Below are 26,189 nucleotides of genomic sequence, written 5' to 3'. Positions count from 1 at the left end.
TCACATTGTCATGTCATGTGGTGTGGCACGTCATCCTCCATTAAAAGGACTATTAATATGCATAAAAAATTTTAAAAAGACGAATGTTTAAAGAAACTATTTTAAAAGACTAAACAAAATTTAGTATATATTTAAAAAAACTACAAACATATTTAACTCTAAACTCAAATAAATCAATTTATATAAATTTTGAGTAATATATGCTACCTCAACCGTCAATACTGAACTTATATGATGATTTTATGAACTTCTTTTACATTGTTGCTCAAAATATAACCAGTAGATTAAATAGTTCAATGACAAAAGGAAAATACAATTATGAAGCACCAAATTGAAAAAATTGAAAAATGGAATCACAAACAAGTGGTCAAATAATCTTATTGGTACAACACCATATTTGAAATACAAGTATGCGCTAGAGAATCAAGTGGTGACTGTAAGTTAGAAAATAAAAATAAAATGGACAAAATTGAGAAAGCAAGTTGATATGATCTAGTAAATGACCAAGTACAAAATCTTCAATGATTACCAATCCTTATTGTGTTTTCTACCATCCAAGTCAAAAGGAATTGATTGAACTAGTGGTTAAACCAAAATGAGCAAGTACTTTTGTCCGGTCGACCTTAAGCCCGCATCACTACAACTACGAGGTATTGTCTGTTGGGAGGAAGTGTATGTGTGTTGTATATAAACTCTCTCTAATCAGAAAATATTCCTTCAAGCCATGGTTTTAAATTTGGGTTGCAACATAAAGGATTTTAAGATCTCCCATCGTCATTGCAATTACAATTTCGGCCATATCAGCTACATTTTTTTTCCTGCAATTATAGTTTTGCAGCGTAACGGCAACCATAATTTAAGGTTTACATTTCAACCAAGATTTCATTTCTATAACCAATCAGATTTTCCAAAACACTGTACAACTCTTCTGTCTTTGGATTAGATTGATCTAGAGAAAAGAATTGATGGACTTGGTCATCAACCTCAATCCAACTACATCCTGGAATCTTATAAGATTTTTGTTGTTTCAATTTGCACCACACATTCCTCACTTCATCCCACTTACCTAAATCACCATATATATTGGCCAACATTGTTCCATAACCACCATTGTGTGGATCTATTTCAACTAGCTTTTTGGCTGCAAATTCCGCCAAATCGGTTCGACCATGAACCTTACATCCATTAAGCAAAGAGCCCCAAACCACTTCATCAGGTTCCATGCTCATTCCCTTCACAACATCCATCGCCTCGTCAAATCGACCTGCCCGACCCAGAAGGTCAATCAAACACCCGTAATGCTCAATCTGAGGCTCTATCCCGTACTTCTTAATCATCATCTCAAAATAGCCACAACCTTGTTCAACCAATCCGCCATGAGTACAAGCATTCAACAGCCCAATAAAGGTAACCTCGTCAGGCCTCACAGCACCGCCATACTCCACCATCTTCTCAAAAACTGCAATCGCGCCATCACATTTCCCATGCAACGCATAACAATTAATCATCGAATTCCAAGATGTTAAACCCTTACATCGGTCCATCTCAAAAACCTTCCTCGCCAGCTCCAAACTCCCACACTTCCCATACATATCCACAAGTGCGTTCGAAACAAACGAGTCAACCACAAAACCATGCCGATAAACATAACCATGTATCCATTTCCCAAGTTGAAGCATACTAGCATGACCACAAGCCGAAAGCGCACAAACAACTGTAACCTGATTCGGCTTATTACCCTTACAAAACCCTCCCTCACCACAACCAGCAACAAAAACCATTTCTCTAAACAACCTAATCCCCTCACTAAAAAACCCATTCTGAGTACAACCACTAATCACAGCATTCCAAGCCGGAACATCTCGTTCAACCATTTTACCAAACACCTCCAAACCATTTTCCACATCACCAACTCTCAAATACCCAGAAACCAAAGCAGTAAAAACCACAACATTTCTCTCAGACATTTCATCAAACACCTTCTTAGCATCCCCTAATCCTCCCAAAACCTTCGAATACGTATCAACAAGCGAAGTTTCAACAACTTGGTATCGTAAAAAACCAGTTTTTACAACATGGGCATGCACAGAACCTGTTAAAAATCGATCCTTTGATGATTTCAGCACATGGGGATAGATGAAATTGTTAGGACGGATTTCGCTATTGAGCATCTTTTTAAAGAGGGAAAAAGTGAGGGAATGATTGTTTTGCTGAGAGGAATAGGCAGTGATGATGGCAGTGAAGAGGTAGATATTGGGAGATTGAACATGGTTGAAGATTCGATGAGCATAATGAAGATTTGAGAGGTTGATGGAACAAAAACGAAGGAGTTTGAAAGCATAGAAATGGGTTTGAGAATGACCAAGTGTGATTAAGTGGGATTGAAGTTGTTTCAAATGGTTTAGGTGATTGATTTTGTTTAGAATTGTTGATACAAAATCGTTTAGGTTTGGTTTCATTTGAATGATTATTTGTATTGGTATGCTTACTCTTGTAGCATGGTTTCTCAATTTACTTGATTGTTGGAAGGAAAAAGAATGAAAGTGAATAAGGGAGATGAAATGGTTATTTGGACTTTTGAGAGTGTAACTTCTTGTTGTCATTTTAGTATATAGATTTTTGTGTTAATGAAATTAATTTATTAATGGAAAAATTAGATATTAAAATGATAATGACATTTTTTTTTTAATTTTAAAATATGTACAAATTTTTCTTAAATTTATACTCTTTCCAGTTAAAATGATTATCGTTTAAAATCTTTACACACAAAATTTAACATTTATAATGTTATAAGAAATTGCATGTTTACTATACTAATTTTATAAGGGTATTGCTAACCAGTGTCATCAGAATAATAGTTAATAGTTAAGCATTCTAAAAAAAGAAAATATTTTATAGAAAATTTAATATTTTAATTTTCAAGACATTAAGTATGCAGATTACCGAAATAAATTTATTATTTTGAAATGTTTAACCATTGTCCTAAGGGCACTGGCTAGCATTTCTCATCTTATAAATATGTTAGAAGTAGTGTACATAGTAATAATTAAATAACACAATTGAAAAAGTTACAATCATTACTACGTTAAAAAATGATAATGACATTCATTTTAAAACAAATTTTATTTGTTAAAACGATATTCATTTTAAAAACAGATAGAGTATATATCAACGAAAATATTTACTGTTGGAGAAAATATCATAAGTAAATAGTAGTATCATTTATATTTATAATTTTTTATTGTGGCTACAAATTAGAGAGAGTGTGACCTAAAGAAATAATACATATTAGAGGGAATGTTAATTCCATTTTAATAGACTTCAAATGTGCCTTTGAATAGTAAAAAAAGTCGTTAATAGTATATTTTCAATTGAGATTAATTGTTATGTACGGTTTTGTAAGAAGTTTTACACTGGCAATCCATTACAATTATTTATAATTATTATTTTTTATATAACTAAAATAAAAATCAAATATAATTTAAGATCTAACGGCTATGGTTCATTTTGACGGTGTAATAATACTTTACTATTCCAATTAAATTATTTTCCATTTTGAAACATGTTAACTTCACCTTGCATTTTTATGTTCGTTAATAGTAGTATATTTTCAACTTTGAAACATATTTATGTCACCTTGCATTCTTATGTGTCAAAATGATTACTCAGCTAACATATTTAGTTCTTTAGGAAGACACTGATGTGCCACATATCAAAAGTTTTTCTTAAAGAAAGGAGCAAACAGTGTTAGATGGAATTGTTTTTAAATGCATATCAAAAGAGAAAATAGATTTTTTAGAAGAATCGTTTGGTGACTGAGAGATTAAAGAGGTGGTTTGGAGTTGTGATGATAGCAAGAGTTGGGGCCGGATGGATTTACGTTTGATTTTTTGAAGGATAGGTTGGATGTGGTTAAAGGTGATGTGTTCCTTTTTGTGAAATATTTTCATTCTAAAACTAAACTTATTAAGGCATGTACTGCTTTTTTTTACTCTGATTTCCAAAGTTAATAATCCACAATCTCTATCTAAGTATAGACCTATTTGTTTAGTAGGGTGTCTCTATAAAATTTTAGCAAAACAGTTGGCTTCGCGACTGAAAAGAGTGATATGTTATCTCATCTCCAAAAACCAATTTGTGTTCGTACTGGATAGAAACATTTTGGATGGGGTTGTTGGTGGTGAATGAAGTTATTGATTTGGCTAAAAGGGAGAATATGAGTTGTTTGCTTCTAAAGGTTGATAACGAGAAGGCTTGCGATAGTGTTTGCTGGAATTATTTGAGACTTTGTTTCAATAAGATGGGATTTGAGTCAAAGTGGAAGAAGTGGATGGAGGCGTGCATTTTCAATAGCTCAAAGTTAGTCTTAGCCAATGGAAGTGCAACAAAGGACTTTATGGTGGAGAGGGGTGTGAGGCAATGGGACCCTTTATCCCCTTTCTTGTTCGTAATGGCGGTGGATAGGCTAACTGAGTTGATGAACATGGTTGTAGATATAGGGGAGTTTACAGGTTTTCGCATTAATGAGGAAGTTCTGGTTGATATCTTACAATTTGCATACGATGCGGTTATTATAGGAGTGGGAGACCGGAAAATCTGTGTGGTATGAAACAATTGTGAGATGTTTGAAATGGTATCTAGATTAAAAGTGAACTTTTATAAGAGTAAGACATGGGATTAATTTGAGTGAGAGGAGTATGAACACTGCAGCCTTTTTTTGTCTTGTTGTGAATACCATATTCCTTTCAAATTCTTAGGTGTGAAAGTCGAAGATAGCCCAGAAGATTGCACATGTGGAAGGAAGTCATCAACAATGTTGCAAATAAATTGTCAGTTTGGAAAAACAAATTCCTATCTTTGGGAGAAAAGGTTATGTTGATTAACGCATTGCATAATTCAATACCTATTTATACTTTATCCTTTTATAAAGCTCTGGTCAAGGTTTTGAAAGAAGTTAGATGTACTCAAGACAATTTTCTATGGGGAGGGTCTGATGTCAAGAGAATAATTCATTGGGTTAATTGGGACTCAGTGTACAAATCCAAAGAAGATGGTCTCACTATAAAAAAAAAAACCTTGAGATTTTCAACAAGGCCTTGTTGCTCAAATGGAAGTGGAGGATTTTGGAGGAGAATGATGCATTGTGGAGTGGGATTTTGAGACATAGGTACCATAACGCAGAGCTGAAGATGTTTACCGAAGAAGGAAGAACAGTTAATAGAGGAGATTCAATATGAAAGAGGGACCTATTAAAGGTGGAACTCAAGAATGAAGAAAACCATAATATTTTTACTAACCATATTTTATGCATATTGAAGAATGGAAATGGAATATCTTTACGGAATAGCAAATGGATTGGTAACCAACCCTTGAAGGAGGCTTTTCTTGAAGCATTTCAAGGGGTTGCTGACAAGCTTGGTAGTTTTGCAAATGTGGGATTTTGGGATGGTGGAACATGGTATTGGAAGACGATGCTCAACATTGCGAATACATCAACAGAAGTTATTCGCAAGAAAGGGGAAATACAATTCTTTCTGACTGATTTCGAGTCTATGCATTTTGTAGCAAACAAATTCATTCGGTTAGCTGATGATCAGGAAAGATTTAAGGTGAAATATTGCTATCCTAAGCGGAAATGCTAATATCAAATTTGATATACCACTAAGCAATAACACACATGGTACAATGAAACAAGATTTTTGTGACAATAGTTACAATGTTGTATGTGACAAACAATACAATGAGTACAAAGGACGTGAAATAGTATGGTGCAAATAATACAAAGATCATAACGACCCATTTATCAAAGATCAAGATCAAGCAATGATCATTAAAAGGAAGTTATGTAAAGACTCAACTTTTCACTATTTTACTCACCAACAATTGGAACAGTAATGAACAATTGTTATGAATAAACTTTAGAGAATAAGCTTGAAAAAAGAAAATAATTTTCAACAACAGAGCATCTATAGATGAATATCTAATGAAAGAAAGAATGAAAGAAATAAAGAAAGAAAGAAGCGATCAAACAAATGATTCTATTGTATATGTTTTCTTTTAGAAGATTAAAATGCTTTGACGTATGCTTAGATTTGTCTACATCCTCTGTTGAGTCATATTTTTAAATTTGCTACCAATTATATATTCATTTGATTGTATTTCTCAAAGGGCTGAGTGTTAGCCATATTTTTTAGATGGCAAAGAGATTCAATTGGGAACAGTTTTTTGAATTTGAGTGAAAATTCTGAGATATAAGTCGGTTGGAGTAGAAAATTTCTTATTGATATTGTAATCATTTAAATTTTATTGAAAATCTATTTGTGTGATAGGACTATACATAACTCTAAGTTAGGGGTTGGACCAATATAAATTCCTTGTGTGGTCATCTCTCTTTCCTTATCTCTTTAACATTTATCATTTGTGTTTGACTTGATTTTCTGATTTGAAGTAAACTAGGAAAAAAACTAAATAGTCAACACAATTCAACACTCTCCCTCTTTATTCTATTTTTCTCACATTCATGTTGGACTCCTGCTGACATGGTTATAGTGTGTCATTGGGATTAGATCGCACCAAAGTCCTTAGACTTTTCTAAATCATCCAGGGGAGAAATTGCTTCTAAAAGATCCTTGTAGTTACATTAGATGGATCATATGGTATTCATCTATAACTCTCGTGGGATTTTATAGTGTGTTGGATTGATGAACATTAGGCCTTTCTCCATACTGAAAAAGTATTCTCCCAAACTAGAGCTAATTGGACCAGGCCATGGTTTGTCTTGAGTCCCTTAATTGTTGGATCATTGGTGGGTTTGAAAACTTCATGTGCATTTTCCTTCGAGCACCGAATAGCATTTCTCACTTAGACTCTGTTTGCAAGCTAGGAGGGGAGGGAAGAGCTTTGGAAAAAAAAGTGAAGAAAATGTAGAGAAGTATTTATTATTTTTTGAAAGAATGATTTTGTATAGAATGATCAATGAAAGTTTATCATTAGTATTTTTTTATTTTTAAAATATTATAACATAAATTATATTTTAACCATTTATCTAAGTCCTCCAAATTTCAATACAATTTTTTAAACCTTGCAAATTAAAGAATTTCTTGTATTATGAATAAAATAAAATCCCCAAAAAAACCCATTCAACTTAAATCCCTCAATTATTTTCATCCAATTCTTTCCTTTTTCTAAGTCATCCTCTCCCTTTCCCTGTAAACTCTCATACAAACTTAATATTTTTCCCTAAAATTAAGGTGTGACAATTACAACGTTCCCTAAAATTAAGGTGTGACAAATACAACATGGGAAATAATTGTATCATAATTTTTAGCATGGGGATTTTTTTTTACGAAGTTGTATGTGTTAGACTATATGCTATGATCTAGAGGGGGTGAATAGATCGCAAATGAAATTTTTTTATTAAAAATTCTTTTAAAAAAAGTTTAACTATGGCACGTGGAAACAATCTCAGATCAACAATTGCCTATCCCGAACCATTATCGAAAAGACTGGATATGCGTTAACCGATAGAACGAATACGTAAGATGAGAATAACAATCAATATATTTTCAAAAACTATGTTTGAATATAAACTTCACAATAGTAATCTATTTCCAATGAAATAACCAACACAAAAGGACTTGAGCAATTTGTCGAACACTTTGTGAGCAATTGATTCAGAATAGATTTTTCTATTATTATGTTGATATATAAATCCAATTACAATGACATAGATTCTAATCAACTCAACAAAATAGTTTGAAATATTAAACAAAGAGATTATCTCAATGTATTGATTGCACAATCAATATTTTCACAATTTGCAAGTAAAATTAAAAGAGAGTGAGAGAGAGACACAAGGATTTGTTTAGGAAGTTTCTCGATCGGCCTCGTTATGGGTACGTCTACCCCCAATTCCAATGAAATTGAGATAATTAAAATTAACCTTTACAAATATAGTTTTACAAGAGAACAAGTAGCAATTCAACCCTCCAAACCCTATGGTTGATGTTGATCCTAACTTCTTATCTCTCTTTGATCTTGATCTTGATAAAGTAACCCGATACTTCCAATTTGATCCTTCGGTTAGCGTTACTCCTTTTATAGTACTCTCATTCTTCAAAGCTTTCACTCAACTGAATCCAAATTTGCAACCCTATTTTTTATGTTTCGAATCCTACCGAAGCAAAATTACAAAATTAGACATTTTGAACAATGGGAGTCGACTCAAAAAGACTGGGAGTCGACCCATATTGACTAGGAGTCAACTCCGAGTGGACAGAAAATTTTCTGAAAAGTATGCTTCGGTAGGATTCGAGACATAGTACTTGGGAGTCGACTTCTCCGTGGCTTGTATCGAATCCACAGACCTGGGAGTCTGCCCATACTGGACAGAGAATTTATTTTTAAAATAGCTTTCAGTAGGAGTCGACCCACAGCTCGAGGGAGTTGACTCCCTCATGTTGTGTATCGACTCCAAGGTCATGTGTATCGACTCCTTTACAGCGGAGAGTTTTATTTCAAAATGCTTTTAGTGGGAGTCGACTACTAACATGAATGAGTCGACTCCAAACATGATTTTCACCAAAAAAAATGATATTTTTGGAGTTTTTAACTTGTCCAAATGCTTTTGAATTGTTCCCTAAGTGTCCTAAGATGAAAATGCAACCTAGACATAGAGATATAAGGTTCAATGTATAAATACTACATATTACCTAGTTTTGACATCATTCAAAACATCTAAGAGAGGATATTGCACTCACAATATAAACATGGGTTACTAGTCTTTGTCATTTATGAAATTTGAAAAACTTTATGAGGAATATTTTATTTTGCACTCTTCTCTTTTACCATTCCCTATGTAGCCTCTTTAAAGTTCCTTTCTTGATGTTTTGTCATTTTCCTCTATTGACATTGATTTCTCATTGTTATGCTCAGCTTTCTTTTGCAAATTCATTATTATATACGTACTTGCTAAAAAAATAGAATTAGGGTAGCCCTATAACTGGAGGGTGTTTGTGATGTTTAGTGTTATTAGTGGTGTTTAGAGCTAGCTCGCGCAAAGTGGTGAGAAGCATTGTATATGTGTTTTTTGGGTAAAATATTTATATCTTCTAACTAATGATGAAATATTTATATAGACCTGTTTGTTTTGGATTTTTAGACCCAATTAGTGGTTATCCTCTAGATACATGAATCACTTCTCTCCTAGGATCATGAGGGAAGTTTTCCCTTGTTGGTGCACAAGGATGCTTCATTTCCAACATTTTATAAGCAAGAGAGACAAACTAACACAAGCTCAATATGAGAGAGTTATTGTGACAAGTGGATGATCATAAGCATAACTTCGGACCATTTGTGGCGCTGCCCTTATGATTGCCTAACACCAATATTAAATTATCTCAGTACACAGTACCTTAAGCACAAAGTCTTGGAGAGATTAAGGTGATTTAATCTAATGTAGAAAGCAATCTACTAGTGGGCGAGAATTGGATAGTGGGGGTCCCTCAGGCGAGACTTATATAGTTGATTCCCTTATGTGATACTTAAATAGTCGAGAATGGGTGGAAAAACAGGTCAGGCTCGTCAGATCGACCCATTTGACTCGATTTTTTAAGTTGGTCCGCCACGCCTAACCCTCTTTAAAAATGGGGTGGGGCGGGGGCGGGGTAGGGAGGGTTTTGTCCAAGGATTTTTTTTTTTAATTTTTTTTACATAGAATGAAAATTAGATAGTGCATTAAGGAGGTCAATCCATTAACTTTTTCTCTTTATGGATAAAAAATAGAAATTTGAATATATATATATATATATATATATATATATATATATATATATATATATATATATATATATATATATATATATATATATATATATATATATATATATATATATATATATATATATATATATATATATATATATATATATATATATATATATATATATATATATATATATATATATATATATATATATATACACACACGTCTAATATCACAATGAATTAGAGAGCTTGTTTATATGTTGTTTCGATTACAATGACGGCGGGTGCAAGTTACAACAATGAAAGCCGATAATTTATAAGATAAGAATTAAAAAATTGAGAAGTGATGAAATAGTAAAAAAAAATTATTGTTTAGTAAAAAATTAAAACTTTTAATATATTTATTCTTTAGTGAATAAATTATCCTGAGGGAAAGTTTTATCGTCCATTGTGGTCCTCCCCGGCTCGAGGATTATTCTACTGTTTCACGCAGAGGATACTTGATTTCTACCAGAAAAAAGTGTATATTATTGTGTTGTCGCCTATTATGATCCTCCCCGGCTCGAGGACTATTCTACAGTTTCACGCAGAGGATACTCGGTTTCTACCGGAAAAAAGTGTATATCATTGTTTGGATGGTAATGACATATGGTCTAAAAGTTTGTAAATAAAGTAGTAAATCAAATTATAATTAAATTAGTAAATTATTTTTGAAAAAGTTGAAAATAAAGTAGTAAATCACACTAAAAAATTAAAAATGTTTGGCGCGTCAGATAGCCAACTCGTTAGTCAACAATTTGGACTTGACTTTTGAGCTCAGAAGTCTGAGCTGGCCTACCCTACACTGCCCTATTTTAGACAGGCTTAAACGGGGAAGGTCGCCCACTTTGTCACCCTTATAGTTGAGTCCCTCACGCGACACCCAGATAGTCAAGTCCCTCATTATATAGTTAAGTCTCTCTGGCAAAACATTAAAGGCATACTTTTCCGACTTTTGAACCCTTAATTGTAGCTAAATCCCTCAAGCATTGCTTTAGAGGATGAGCCCATCAAGTGTTGCTTGCTTTTCTTTAGGAGAGAATTCTCTAATGGGGTTTTAGCAGTCATATCACCTCTAAGGGCAAAAAAGATTTCTCTGAGAATCCAACATTCATGTTTCCTCTAAGGGCGGCAAGAATTCCTTTTCTAGGATCCAACATTCATATTGCCTCTAACGATGGCAAAAATTCCTCTTTGAGCATCCAACATTCATATTGCCTCTAAGGACGACAAGGATTTCTCTTTGAGGATCCAGCATAATTTTTCGTCTAAGGACTGTAAGGATTCCTCTTTGAGGATCCAAAATTCATATTGCATCTAAGAGAGACAAGGATTCCTCTTTGAAGATCAAACATTCATATTGCCTCTAAGAATGGTACGAATTCCTCTTTTAGGATCCAACATTCATATTGTCTTTAAGGACGACAAGAATTTCTTTTTGAGGATCCAACATTTATATTTCCTCTAAGGGCGACAAGAAATCCTCTTTGAGGACCTAACATTCATATTTCCTCCCAAAGAGACACAAATTCCTCTTTTTTTTAGGATCTAACATTCATATTTCCTCCCAAAGAGACACGGATTCCTCTTTGAGGATCCAACATTCATATTACCTCTAAGGGCAGCAAAGATTCCTCTTCGAGGATCCAACATTTATATTGCCTCCAAAGGTGGCAAGAAATTCTCTTTGAGGATTCAATATGTATATTGCCTCTAAGGCAGCAAGAATTCCTCTTTGAAAATCCAGCATTCATATTGCTTTCGTATTGCTTCTAAGGGCGGCAAGAATTCCTCTTTGAGTTTCCGAAATTCAAATTGGACAGACTCCTCTTTGAGGATACAACATTCAACTAAGGCACAAAATTTACCTCTAAAGACGGCAAGGATTCATCCGAATGCTCTTTAAGTTTTTCATAAAAACATCACCATACGGCACTAATTTTGTTTTTATATAAACATGTACGTCCACCAAAGTCATGTTAGAGGGGGAATAAATTTCTCCTTTGAAACAAATAAAAGTAGAGAACAAGTCTAGTAAACCCCAAAGATGGATTATTCTCAAAACTTTACCTTCATCTTTCAGTTTTTCAGATGAATATTGGTATAAAACATGGCATCGAATCCCAAGGACCACTTCAAAGATGGTATATGGGTGAACCTGACCTATTGGCATTATATCTCTAATCAAAGATTAGAGCAAGAATAACATGCTTTACCTTTCAACCATTATTCATATATAGTAGTTACCTACATATAAAAATCATGCAGCTATGATAGCTTCATAATCACCAGAAAGAAAAACTATTAAAGAGACAGGGATCAATTGTAAGGTAAAAAGTCCTGCTATAAATCACTGAGCTAAATTTCTTACAAACAAACATATGGGCAGCAATTAATTAATGTGCCAATCGGATTTACAGTACACAAAATTGAGTAAGAAACCTATAAAGTAATTAATTAAAACAATAAAAACTTAAAGCCAGAGCAAGAAACTTATGCAAATTGCAGAATTCTGCTTCTGACAAACTTCAAATATAGAACAATTTGCTGAAGATAATAGTCTCGTCATTCCAATACTAACTATTGGCATGAAATGAGGCTGCACTAATCAACTTTAACCGTTGAAAACAGTAATGTCAGTTTGGGAACCAAATCTTCCCTTTTTATGTTTTGACAGTAATACTACATAGCTAAAAAAAATTGACAAAACTCACCCATAATCAACGGCGATTGTTGGATAAATAAATCATAACTTCTCATCCATCCAAGAATGAATCAAAATGTGTACTCATTTTGGATCCAATTCTGTCAAATTAATTCTAGCTATCGAGCACTTTCCGTTCCTTACACGAGCCGCGTGGTCATCTAGTTTTCCTTAATCATGTTACAAAGTACATACCCTCCTTGCTACAAGCCTCGGCATATCTTCTTCCCTCTGTCCTCTTTTGGAGTTTCTATTTTATGGATAACTTTCTTCATTCTCTCCTTTGTTCCCCCAAGTTTTCCCGTATCAACGATCATTTCCTCATGATTAGTTTCTTTTATAATTCTATCCACATTGTCCATGTTTTCCTCCTCTGCAACTTTTATAACCTCGAGAAGTTCACATGGAGTAGCAGCTGGGTCCAGCACCCTGCAACCCTTTGGAGCGTTAGGAGCTTCTTCACCGGTGAGTACGTGTGAAGGTACCTGATGAGAGAATCGAAGCATCTCCTTCCTCGGAATGATCTTGATCTCTTTCTCATTTAAGTGGTGGTGAAATACTGCCTTGAAACCAGCCACCTTGACCAGAGGAATAACCGTTACACCCCGTTCTTCAACAAAATCCTCGAGTACTTCAACCATGTCAAACTTGTGTTTTACATCATCTGCTATTAGATCATTCCAACTAGGAGACCAATTCCTATAGATGGCCCAAACCTCCCCTTTTTTGGGATTTATGGAAATGGCTCCATCGTTACCTTTTTCCCATCTAACCTTCTGAGAAAAATAATTGATTGAGTTATAGATTTCGCGTTTGCCTAATCTGAACTGCCCACAAGTTTTTGAAAAGCCAAAAGCAACCCAATTTAGAGGGCCTGGTTCACCATCGTTGATATTTGGGTACAGCCAACTGATCTGCATCTTGAATGGATTCATCGAGATCACTCTGTGAATCATAGCATAATGTCGAGGCATCCCATCATCACCATCATATGCAGCCCATACTTGATTTTCACCAAAAGACCTTTCAGTTCGATCCTTGTAAAAATCATGAAAATCAGGATCTGGAACATCTACTAGCATTGAATCCAAAATTTCAGGGCACTTGTTATCAATGATAGGAGCAGCATGCAGACTACTCTTCGCACCTTCTGACTTCCCAATGTTATTTTGAGTGCAGAACTCAAAGTTTCTTGCTGAAAAATCTCCTTTCCGGTTTGCTGCTGATTTGTCAACAGTATTTGACTGAAACTCTTTGAGTTTCTTGCTAATTTCTTTTCTAGCTTTCTCGACAAGAAGATTCTGAAGTTCAACTGGGGAGAGATCTCTAGTACAGTTGAACTTGATTCCACTGCCTAAGTTAGACACTCCAACTGCTCCATTTCCATCCATGCCCTTTCTTTTCCTCTTAGCTGGATTAAAGTAACCTTTTTTCGAAGCATTCTGCTTCCTTTTCAAAGCCTCTTCCTTTTTGGTAGTTGCTTGTGCCTCCTCACGATCTCGCCTCACCTTCTCATAAGCCTGCTGAACTACATTTGCCGCTTGAGCTACATCAGAAACACCAGAAGTTTTAGAGAATGGGGCCCACTGGAAGCTGTTCTTGTTAGACCCTGCTCCAGCATTTGGAGGTGCTGTGTTGTTCTTTCCAACAGCAGATTTGTTTTTACCTCCGTTGTCGTGCTTTTGTTTAAAAAGCCACGATGTTCCAGGTCTGATACCACTTGCAGGAGGCGGATCAGTTTCTACAGCCAAAAATGCTTCATGGCAGCTGGGACACACGAGTTTAAGATTAAGATAAACTCTGAGATACTCGTATTGCATTTTACAGCGTTTGCAAGTAGTCCAAAATGTGGCTTTTGATTTATTGGAAGATGATGTATTTTCTTTAGCAGTATTCTTCGGAATCTTTCCACTTGAAGGGGTTTTCTTTTTACTACTGTTAGCCCCATTTGCCGCCGCTTTTGCTGACGAACCACCGAAAATGGCTGAGCCTTTATGTGCTTTTGCATTTATCTTTTCATCATAAGCTGCTCTTTTAGCCTTGTCGGACAGTATACTCCACGCCTCCGAAATAAGTTTAAAGGCCCCGTCGGCTCCAATGGATTTGTTCTTGTCAGGGTGAAGCATGAGAGCTAGCTTTCTATAATATCTCCTAACTGTATCGTCATCCGAATGAGGGCCCACACCAAGTATGCCATACCAATCTGCTTCTCCTTTTACTTTATTCTCAGCTGAAATATATACGTCAAGTGTTGCTATCATTTGAGGAATACCTTCAAGGGAAGGAAACAAATTTTGGGCTTTCAAAGCAAACTTCTTTGCACCCGAAATGTCTTTTTCCGTAAACTTCCTCTCGGCGATTTCTTTAGCTCTGGTGGCCTCATCCTTGTTGCACTCCATTTCTCTCACCTGCCTCTGCTTGACGTTTTCGTCGACTTTCTCAGAGTAACTAGATGTAATATAACATCAGCAGTTCTCCATCTATTAAGAATCTTGGTGCGTCATATGTTTATTATACACGGTTTGAGTTTGCATACAGTTTCAGCAAGCGATTCATCAATGAAAATCAAACCCTATAAAGTAAAAATAGATTTTAGTTAATAAGGTAATAAGTTGTAAGGAAAATTGAATTCAATCAAATTCAAATACATAAAATACAAATATAACACAATCTGGCTTACAAACGTGTCGCCTATTGATTGATCAGATTTTGCAAAATATTCAAGGGCGATACAGTTTAAAAGAGTAGGACCAACACCAGTTTTAGAAAAATTGTCAAATCAAAACCCAAACGTAGCTAATGCAACTGCAAATAATCACTCAAGCAATGCATATGACCATTATTATTTGACAAATACCAATCAGCAGAATATCAAGCAGAGTAGTCATTTCCGGATAGCGACACGGAGCAGCCAACCCCAAAAGTGGGATAGCGATATAGCGTATAGCAAGATGACAGTTCAGTTAGATCATTTTTTGGACAAATTACATATAATATTTATAAACATATATTTAATGTAAAATTAAGCAAATAAATCAACTAATAAAATATTCATAAATCAAAGCACACATGACTCTTGAAGTGCATAAACGACAATGGAGGAAGGTTAAGGGTTGAGTCTCAACTCAAATATGATTGAAAAACCCAAAATTACCCTTAAAATATTGTAAATTTAAGGGGTAATTTTGGTTTTTTAGAGAGGTGCCGCTTTGCTCCACTATCCTGTTATTTACCCTATAGCGACCGCTATAGTTTTCTGCACCGCTAAGGCTCTTCCCATAGTGGTCAGTCTCTGCTACGCTATAGCAGGATAGCACCACTATTGACTACTCTGGTATCAAGCAAGCGGCTATATAGGGCAATACAGCACAGCGGAATTTGACCAAATGGCAGCTATATAGTACAAAATACTGTCAAATGGCGGCTATAGTTGCACGCTATTAAATAACACTGTTGCGTAACAAAGATTGAACAAACTGCAATTTTCTGCAAACCGCAATTGACAACACTGGTATCGAGAAGCCCAGATACAATGGTACAATATGGGCAGAGTAAGATCTAAGGATATGAGACAATTTTATTTTAAAAAAAATCAAGATATGGCAGTCTAAATATATAAAACAGAAATGCACGACATATGTAACAGATGGGCGAAAGAGTAAAGCAAGAAAGGAGCTTAGTACCGCAAAATTAGGGAATCTGAACTCAGAAAATGCGCAATCCAGACCAATGAAGCAGATACGTGAAATACAGCCGAGAGAATATACGAGAACAACGGTAACAGAGCAAGAACTACAAAACAATGCAGATCAGACCTCCACAAGTCTGCACCCAGAGCAAATCTGCAGATGGACAAAAGAGTATCATAAGAAGAAAATAAGTAGGGCAGCAAAATAAGAACGCATCCGGACCTTAACAAAAGAGCAGACATAAAGTAGAAAACGGAAGAAAATGAAGGTAAAAAATGAAATTTCCAATGAGACACGGCGTATCCAAGTGACAACCGTGTCATTAATTTGGCAGCATGTGTCGAAACTGTATCAGATAACTGATAAGGATCTTAACTATATAGCAGACATAAAACATAAAAATGATGAGTAAGACCATTGAAATGGCGATTTCAATGACGACGTGTCGGCGTCGTATCCGGGTGACAAGTGTCATTAACTGGCAAGTCGTATCGAACCCGGATAAGATAAATATCAACAAAATTAATAAATTAAATAATATACAAAAATACGGGATACTTTCAAGATAAGTAATTGACGCGCAACGGTATTGGTTACCACTCGAACATAGATACCTTTCCTTTTACAAAGTATCGAAGAACAAGTTAGTGTGAGATCATGATGGAAAGTTGAAAACTATAAAATATTTCGATACTTCGGTGTTCATGAAACGGTACAATCACAAAACAACATAACATTTCATTTCAATAAATCAATAATTCAAAACTGAAATCAGACATATCAATATTTCAAAACAGAAATCAGACCATCCAGTTCAACCGATCAAACCGTGAATCGGCTGTATCTCCAGTCCGATCACACCTCAACCATAAAACCATGAATCTGCTGTATCTATCTCCAGTAAGATCATTACTCAACCATAAATTCAAACAAGCAAACTTATCAAACTGCTAACTATATGTATCAGCATATTGAAAGTTAGATTTTTCAAAGCATTGCATTAAATTCTAACACTTGAAGTCAAAATATATAAATGATAATAAAACTAGCAATTGTATTTGAAACCAAACAACAAAAACAAGAAACAAGGTTAAAAAAAAAAACTCCCCGCCAAAACATATTATCACAAAATTGAACTAATTAATCCATCACAACACACATAAGCTCATAAATGAAAAATTAAAAATCGAAGTTACTCATTTCATTTGAAGTAAACAATAACAAGAAGAAGAAAAAAACAAGCTTACCCAAATCTCAACAACTCCAAAAGCTTCTAGAAATCACAGCAAGTCCCAGAAGTTCAAGGAAGAACGAAACCCTAAAAAAATATAATAATATTAATATCAGAAAAAAATGAAAAAAATGGGCAACCCTAGAATCAGCAAAGTTGAGAAATTTGGATTGAGAAATGAGAATGAAAAGTAACTGATTAGAAGAACTGAGGAATTTTGTGATTTTTTTAAAATTGTAATTGATTGTGAAGAAGAAAAATGGTGACTTACAATTGAAGAATAATGAAGATCGTTGCAAAGACAAGAAGAAATGATTTTGCTGAGACTGTGTTTGGAATTTAGGTTCATAAATCTTCTGCTTTGCTAGGGATTTTCATGCTTGTTCACGCTCACACTAAACGCACTTCTCGCTGTAAGCCTTTTTTTTTTTCTCTTGTTTTTGGGTAAAAATGTTTTTTTGTAAAATTTATAGTGGAATATGTGACATTGAATCTAGAGGTGATAATGGACTTGGTTAGTTGTGATTAGGGTTGGAGAACGGGCGGGCTCGACCGAACCAAAATCGGGTTGGGTCGGGTTTGGATACGATGGTTGGTAAGTGAGTTGATTTAGTTAGCATGGGTTAGAGTTTTGGGTCGGGTGAATGGGTTGATTGAGTTAGCGTGGGCTAGAGTTTTGGATCGAATGGATAGTAAGTGAGTCGATTGAGTTAGAATGGGCTAGAAATTTGAATTAGATGGTGAATGGGTCGATTGAGTTATCGTGGGCCAGACCACTTGTTGGGCTAGAAAATAATTTGGCCCACAATAATAAAATATAATAATATGGAAAGATTTTGACAATAATAAAATATATTTGTACTAAAAAAATATAGACCACTCATTTATTTACACGTACATTTTTATCCTCTTTCATTTATCTATAATAATATAGAAAAAAATTATTTATAAAAATAAAATTTATACAAACCTATAAATTTTACTTTAGGATTGCATTATTAAAAAAAATATAGGTAGGATTGCATTATTAAAAAAAATATAGGTATGATTTTATTGTTAATTATTTATATTTATGAACCTCTAATTTATAATATATATTCTATGTGGATTAATTTTGTTTGGATTGAATGAATATAAGATTGGATAGTAGACGAGTGGATCAATTGTCTTAATATAGGTTGGATTTTTAGCTGCGTGAGATAAAAATTTTGGTACACAAATATTTTTAAAAAAATTATTTGTACAAAAAAAAAGTATGAGACATTCATTTATTATTTCTTTTCACTTTTATCCTCTTTCATTTATTTGCAATATAGTAAAAATTATCTATAAAAATTATCTGTAAAAATAAATTTTATAATGAGATATGTAAATTTTATCTTTAAGAATTAAGATAGTATTATTAAAAAAAATCTTAACATAAATATTGTTGTTTATCGTTTATATTTTTATGTGGTAAACTTCTAAATTTATAGTATATATACATTTATTATACATTAGACATATTAATTGAAAGAGATGTTTTATTGTTAGAAATAAGAAGATTCTATCATGGTTTTTTCATCAAGTAAATAATCTAGAATATACTTTGTTATTAAATTAAGGATACTCCCTTCAATTCGTCCCAAAATGAATAGTCTAGTTAACCATTTTATACAAATTATGAAAACTGTATAAATGAAAGAGATAACATGATATTTTTACTAAAGTATCTCTTATTAACTACTGAGAATGATGTAAATAGTATTAATGAGATGGTAGAATTGAATGGGAAAAAGTAATAAATATTTCATTGGAAATTGTAAAGGGTATTCATTTTTTAGATAATTTTATTTTGAATGTGAGAAAATATACACAAGAAAGGAGGTTGAATTGTGTATACCAAAGATTACTTTTGTTACAATATTGATTTAGAACTGAGTTGATGAGATCAGATTTTGTATCAAGAAGAACTAAGTCAGATCAGATCAGAGTTTGACTTCATAGTTCAGTGCACAGCGGAATAATTAAATGTAGAAGTGAATAAAGTGATACACAATATATCATGGTTTCTTCCAAACTGGGAGTAGTCCAATCCCCTTACAGCACAAGAAATCTTCACTATAATCATTCAAATTACATTTTGCTCAATCAAACTAAAAAGAGACTCAATTGCTCAAGCACACAGGCAAAAAACTTCTTTGCCTAAATGTACAGTTCAGGACTTCCTGCTCAATCCTACAGATCGAGGCTTTCTTCTCAACCATAAAGAACGAGACTTCCTGCTCAAGCATGCATGCAAGAGACTTCCTTGCCCAAGCCCTCAAGCAAGAGACTTCTTGCTTAATTCTATATATTGAGACTTCCTTGCCCAAATTAATAGTCCAGGACTTTTTGCTCAATCAAATTGAAAGAGACTTCCTTGCCCAAACAAATAATTCAAGACTTCTAGCTCAATCAAACTGAAAAAGATGTCCTTGCCCAAAAAAATTATTCAGGACTTCTTGCTCAATAAAACTGAAAGAGACTTCATTGCCCAAACAAACTGTTCAGGACTTCATGCTCAATCAAATTGAAAGAGACTTATGCTGCAAGCATGACTACTAAAGACTCTAAATTATTATATCAAAAGAATTTGTTGTTAAACTTTGTGTTTGTTTGTGTACTTCTTGGTTAAGCAGATACACAAAGGTTTTACACTTGAAGCATGATATAAATTGAGGAGCTCCTAAGTGTATAAGAATGAATTCTTCATTCTTTTCTCTTCTTCTTCTCCATTGAATATCTTTATTTGATGTGCCTTGTTATTATATTGATGTGGTGATCATATTCACATGTTCTTTCTTTTGACTCTCTTAGTCAGATGTGAATATGTCTTACTCTGCTTTCTTAACACATAATAACCCTTATGGCTGGATTTCTTCTTCTTTTGTGTGTTACTCTAAATTGCGTTTCTATTTAACATAATTTTCTTTCAATTCCTATGGTGTGTTCTAGTAGTACATTCTTGTGTACATAGTCTTACACACATACATACACCTTCAATCTTCTTCTTCATTTATAGAATTTGAAAAATATATCCGTTGAAGATTGAAACCACTCATAGTACAAGTAGTCGTTTAAGGTTGAAACTATTCATAATGTAAGTAGTTGTTGATGGTTAAAACTGCCATAGTACAAGTAGTAGTTGAAGGTCTTTGGCTAGAATACGTAAAGTGAAGTCTAAGAACAACTAGCATAAAGACATTGAGATGAGTATAGTAGAGTTTGCGAAACAACTAAAGAGATAGGATCCTGACAATGTTACTTTCTTGAATAGATATAAAGTAGTATAGTACATTGTCACGAGATCCTCTTAAGATCAATTTTGACTGGAGATTTCTTGTAGACGTTTGTTGAAGCTTGGGTGGATTCTTTGTTATCTTTTATACTAAATTTTTTGAATCAGAGGCTTCTTCTAGAATTAGTTAAAACTTGATCAAAACTTAGAGTATGTCTTTAGAACCTGATTAAAGTGAGACTTCAGAGTCTTGAGTTCACAAGTTCTTAGTTTTCCTTTATCACATTCTTGATCAGAACTAATATGGATGAATGCTTTTAGAGTTGTTGACTTGATATAGACAATAAGCCTTTCAAGTTGAGACTTCAGAACTGTTGATGAAGTTTGTTCAAAAGTTACAGAATCATTCCTTATGACACTGTCTTATAACTTCAAATGACTCTAGTCTTCATATATTGTTGGTATTTAGATTTCAAAATAAGCTTTAGCATAGCATCTGAGAGACTTGAGTCTGACTTCTCTAGAGCATGAAAGCTTGGTTTTGATCCTTCTAATTTAAAACAGCTTTACATCTCTCTTGATGATTCTTCTAAGTGTTTATCTTGATTTATATCAAGGTTAATGTCTTTAGATTCTACCCACTTGAACAACCATTAGTAAAATCCTATTGTTCTTTAAATACTTTGTTATCATCAAAACCTTTTAGAGGTCTGAACAAATCTTGTTCCAACAAATTTTCCCTTTTTGATGATGACAGGCACATATATTTAAGAACAATGACTGATGATTTAATTAACACAATCTAACATCAGAGTCTGAGATTTGTAAGTTCCCCCTGAGTTAGAAAGTCCATTAAGGTGAGATTTGTAAGCCCCCCTTAAGTCTGATAGTTCATTAAGGTAAGATTTGTAAGCTTTTCATTAATTCCTTATTTATGTTAATTTAATCTTATAACTTAATTAATGCAGTCCAACGTCGGGGACTGAGGTTTGTAAGCTCCCTCTAAGTTAAACAGTCCATTAAGGTGAGGTTTCTAAGTTCTCCTTAAGTGCGTTCACACAGATTTTAAAATTCAAATAAAATAGAAAATAATTAAAGTTAATTTAAAAAAGGAAAAGTTAAAAAAATAGTCAAAGATAAATATATAAGTTAGTTAAATCAATAATTGTTAACAAAAAAAATTTAAGCACCAAATTAGAAAAAAAAATTGTGCAAAATAGATAAAAATTAAATATATTTCTCAATACTAGTTACCCATATGTAACACGGTACTGGTGTTTACCCGTGCGTCCGGACGAGTACTGGTGTGGACTACGGAATTATCAACAGTTTGTCATAAAAAGTATAAGAACCCGTGCATTTTCACAAGTTTTGGTATGATTACCTGTGCATTGACACAGTACTGATGTGATACCCGTGTGATACGCACGTTTTTATTTTCAAAATGTAAAAAAAAAATTATTTTCAATTTTTCATATATTATCTTAACAAATATTGTATCTTAAGTTTAAAATAATTTTAAAATAAAATTATTAGTAACATAAATAATTAAAAAACTATTAATTTTTCATGTATTTGAATTCATATATAATTTTAAATATATTTACTTTTATTTTCTTTAAATGTACATAAAATGTAGGAACCCGTGTGTTCGCATGGATTGTGATCTATAAAACAATGCCCCTGTTTGAGGATTTGCTAATATACCTATTGTGGACCTCCGATTTTTTTTAAATACCGGGCCATACCTCTGATCTGTAGAGATACGTGAACTGACTCTTTTTTGTCGCTTAATGCTTTCGCATTTTTGAAAATATCACAGAGTCGCCACCGACCTTTTATTTTATCCAATTAAGGAAAGGTTTATAAAAGAAACAGAAAAAAGACCTTTAAGAAATTCTGGGTAAGGGGGTAGGTTATACAAAGGGAAGGTATTAGCACCCTTTGTATCCATGGTTATCCATGGGCTCTTAAGTTTGCTTAGCTCACTTGTTTTTCGATGACTTTTCAATTGCTCTGAAATTGCTCATATGTGGTTTCAAATACTTTTGTAAATTGAATTTTGTAATGATCCGTGTGCGGATGTATACAAAATGCTTGTTTATCTTTCGAAAGATGTTTTTTGAAAAGAACGTTAACTTTGTAATAACCCGTGTTTGGATGTATACAAAGTATTGTCTTTTTTGAAAGTTTTGAAAAACAACAGTGTATGAGAATTTTGTTTGTTTTGATTTGAGCAAGCAAACTAGGAGGTCTACCCTGAGTTGTAAGGTCTTTATCCTGTTCCCTTTAAAAATCTATCCTTTCACCGGATATAAAAGCAAGGTTCGATTTTGTACTCAAAACAGTGGAATTTTGACTTTGATTTTGAAAGATTGTGAAAAAGGATTACCTGAAGAGGTGCAAATGTGATTGTGATTGGATTCAGACATTTATCTTTGAAGTTAGTGATCTAACGGTTCAATTTTATCTTTGACATACACGCAGTTTATATGTGCTGGAAATTAAAATGCGGAAATGTAAAGTGCGGAAAGTAAATCTACGCTATTACATCGATTGTGCAGGAAATGTAAACTAGCCTATTTACATGAATTTGACATCCTATACATTTATCTAGGAATTTAAATTGCAAGAAAAATAAAAGGCATGTTTTTGGACTTTTTATGATTTATTTTAATTATAATTAATGCATGATTAATTAAATTAAAATGAAGAAAAAAGATGAAAATAGATTTAAACCTAGAAATTAAGTTTAAAATATGTACAAAATATTTGTCAATTAATTTTAAAACAAAACTAATTTTTTTGGATTTTTTGAAATTGATTTGAAGTTGATTTAAGTTAATTAAAACATAATTATGCAAATAATTATACAAATAATTAAAACTTAAAGATAAAATTATTCAAAATATGTACAAAATTAGTTTATAATATATAAACAATATTTAATACAAAGAACAATTTTTTTTATGATTTTTTTGATTGGTTGGAATAATTAAAAAGCAAATATATAAATATATACTAATTAATTATGCAAAATATTGAAATTTTGAAGAAAATAAAATATTTTTATTTCAGAAAATAATATATTATTTTAGAAGTCTAAAAATATTTTTTGTGTATTTTTTGGATTTTTAAAACTATTTTTAATTAATTTAACAAAGAAATTAAAATAAAAATAGAAAATAAAATAGAAATAAAGGATACTGATCCTGTGTGGTTGTTTGTGAGGGAGCATGGTGTGCATGCGTGATCTGGAGCGTTGGATGAGTCATAAATGAGATCAGATGGTCAGGATGGTGAGGGAACATCACTTATGACACGCCTGCAAAACACTGAAACCAAGGGTTATATTCAAAAAAGCGCGCGCGTCAGAACCAATAGGGGGGGGACACGTCTTCGTCTTCAACCTTCAGACAAGACTTTTAATAGCGCTTTCTTACCAAAAGCGCTGTAATTGGTTACTTACTAAACCTGCAAAATAGCGAATAGGGTCAAACGCACACATACATTTAGCGCGATGGTACCATTCAATTCGTTTTGTCCATACGAATCTAATGGTGCTATTTAGAACTTCTAATTTTGCCTAATTTGGAAAGCCCTAAATTTGAAGCTATGAACCCTAAAATGGTAGTTTCGTTTATACGTGTCCAAACTTCAATTAAGTTTCCAGAAATGATCTACACCTCAAACCAAACTCAATAGTATGTCTACATCTTGTTAAACATGTGTGAATAACCAGATACGAATTGATTTTAGTTTGAACAAATTTTGACCTGTGTAGCTCGATTCAGTGAGCTTCAAGGCTTGTAATTGATTGAGATAGTTTCAGTGATGTTTAAGGAAGGTGTATGAATGCTTAGTTTGTATTGAAATGGACTGAAATTACAAATTCGAATTTGAGTTTTTCTTTGAATTTTTTGAAGTGATTACAAGTGTTATATGCTATGCTATGCTTCTGAATTCGTGTCCTCTTCTTTGCTGAACTAAGATAGCTTATTTATAAGCTATGTGTGCTTAGAATTGAAGCTAAGATGTGCCTTAGTTGCCTTTGTTGAAACTTTGCATTTTTAATATAAAAAAGCTTGAATTCTTGACCAAGTCATCTTGCCTTCAATGCACCTGCCTTGTCCTTCAATCCTCTGCAGAAAGATGAAGATTCTTTGAGGTGAGTCATGCTTGGAAGTTAAGCTACCATTATCCATGCATTTTCCTTTTAATTTTAATCTTAAAGTAAGATAAAATCATGCCAAAAATGGATAAAAATGATATGGGCTTAGTCTTGGTCGTGGGAGGCCCATAGTAACATGGAAATGATGTTTGAATGCTGAAAACTTGGCCCCATTTGGAAAAAATGCAATTTTGAACAATGTTGATTTCATGCATTTTCCCAAAATTTAGCCAACTTCAACAAGGTGTAAATCCCTCAATTTTTGTCATATGAAGGAGATCTTGCACTTTTTAGAAACCTCAAAGAGTCCTCTAACCAATGTCTTTGGTCTCATGTCAAAATGATTTTTGAAGCTCCTTGTGTGTCCTTTTGAAAAAAGTGTCTTTTTGTTGACTTTGAAAATGACCTGTAATGTCTTTGGTCATATTTTTCAAATGGTGAATCCAATGACCATGGGATCAATGGCATTTGAAAGATAATTGAATTTCCTTCCCAATGAGCTTTGGTTTGAATTTTTTGGATGAAGGATGAGAGAGTTATGATCAGTCAAAGTTGAGTTGACTTTTCAGGCAAAAACCCTAATTTTGAATCTTAGGGTTTTGTTGATTTTTGATCTTTCCTTGATGAATTATGATCATCCAATGATCAAATGATGAATCCTTTGACAAAATATGGATTTTGACAAAAAATTTCATTTTTGACTGTCTGTTGACTTTTTTGGTCAAACGGGTCGTCTGTTGACTGTTTGAGCTGCCGACGGTGCGTCTGAGTGAATTGAAGTTTGAAAATTTGTATGATGGTACTTTGAGATATATGGATGTGTATGAAATCCATTTGAGCTCTCAAAAACTTGTTGCTCCTGTAAAACAAGAAAAACCCTGATTAGGGACTGTTTGTGTAGGAGACAGTTAAGCGTACCTGATTTTTGTGCAGTGTTGAGTCTCTGCTTATCATGTGATATTCAGAAGACTTCTTGAACAAAAATCTTGGAATTTTGAATTGTGAAAGATTGATTTGATTGATGGCACAAAACACTGAGAATTGTACTGCCAGCAGTTTGGCTGTCGACTGACTGTTCAGGTATTGACGTAGTAGTTAGAGTGAAAAATCAACAGTCAAAGTTAATTTTCTTTTTTTGTTGTTTTTTTTTGTTTTTGTTTTATGTGAAAAATGAAAGTTTATTTACATGACTTGTTAGAAAAACACAGACATAATAAATAACTTATATTTACGGTACGCGGGCAAAATTACCGATAATAACCCTGAAAATCATTTAATGCACAGAAATAGGAATATTTGACTGGCAGAAAACACACAAAATATTATCTTAG

At 33.4% G+C, this 26,189-nt stretch overlaps 2 protein-coding genes across 3 annotated transcripts; both read right to left on the bottom strand.

The window, feature by feature from the left end:
- Positions 1–230: 230 nt before the first annotated feature.
- Positions 231–2,586, bottom strand: LOC131653244 (pentatricopeptide repeat-containing protein At1g33350). Its single transcript, XM_058923332.1, has one exon. The coding sequence runs from the start codon at positions 2,457–2,459 to the stop codon at positions 864–866; it is 1,596 nt and encodes a 531-aa protein (XP_058779315.1). The 5' UTR covers positions 2,460–2,586; the 3' UTR covers positions 231–863.
- An 8,950-nt stretch (positions 2,587–11,536) lies between these two features.
- On the bottom strand, positions 11,537–17,881 carry LOC131653243 (uncharacterized). Of its 2 annotated transcripts, XM_058923330.1 has the most exons (4): positions 17,700–17,881; positions 17,445–17,515; positions 16,192–16,350; positions 11,537–15,080 (listed from the first exon to the last, which is right to left on the bottom strand). In XM_058923330.1, exon 4 carries the CDS (start codon positions 14,905–14,907, stop codon positions 12,712–12,714), a length of 2,196 nt encoding a protein of 731 aa, XP_058779313.1. In that variant the 5' UTR covers positions 14,908–15,080; positions 16,192–16,350; positions 17,445–17,515; positions 17,700–17,881; the 3' UTR covers positions 11,537–12,711. The 2 variants fall into 2 exon arrangements, with proteins under 2 accessions (XP_058779313.1, XP_058779314.1); XM_058923331.1 differs by lacking the exon at positions 16,192–16,350.
- Between the last annotated feature and the right edge of the window lie 8,308 nt (positions 17,882–26,189).

This window comes from Vicia villosa, linkage group LG2 (genome assembly GCF_029867415.1).
Source record: "Vicia villosa cultivar HV-30 ecotype Madison, WI linkage group LG2, Vvil1.0, whole genome shotgun sequence".
Taxonomy (NCBI): domain Eukaryota; kingdom Viridiplantae; phylum Streptophyta; class Magnoliopsida; order Fabales; family Fabaceae; genus Vicia; species Vicia villosa.
The sequence above is the reverse complement of the archived record's forward strand: the minus strand, read 5'-3'. Positions and strand labels throughout refer to the sequence as shown.

Coding starts and splice junctions, on each gene's coding strand:
- LOC131653244 (XM_058923332.1), bottom strand. CDS start 2,459: ATGAAACCAAACCTAAACGATTTTGTATCAACAATTCTAAACAAAATC.
- LOC131653243 (XM_058923330.1), bottom strand. CDS start 14,907: ATGGAGTGCAACAAGGATGAGGCCACCAGAGCTAAAGAAATCGCCGAG.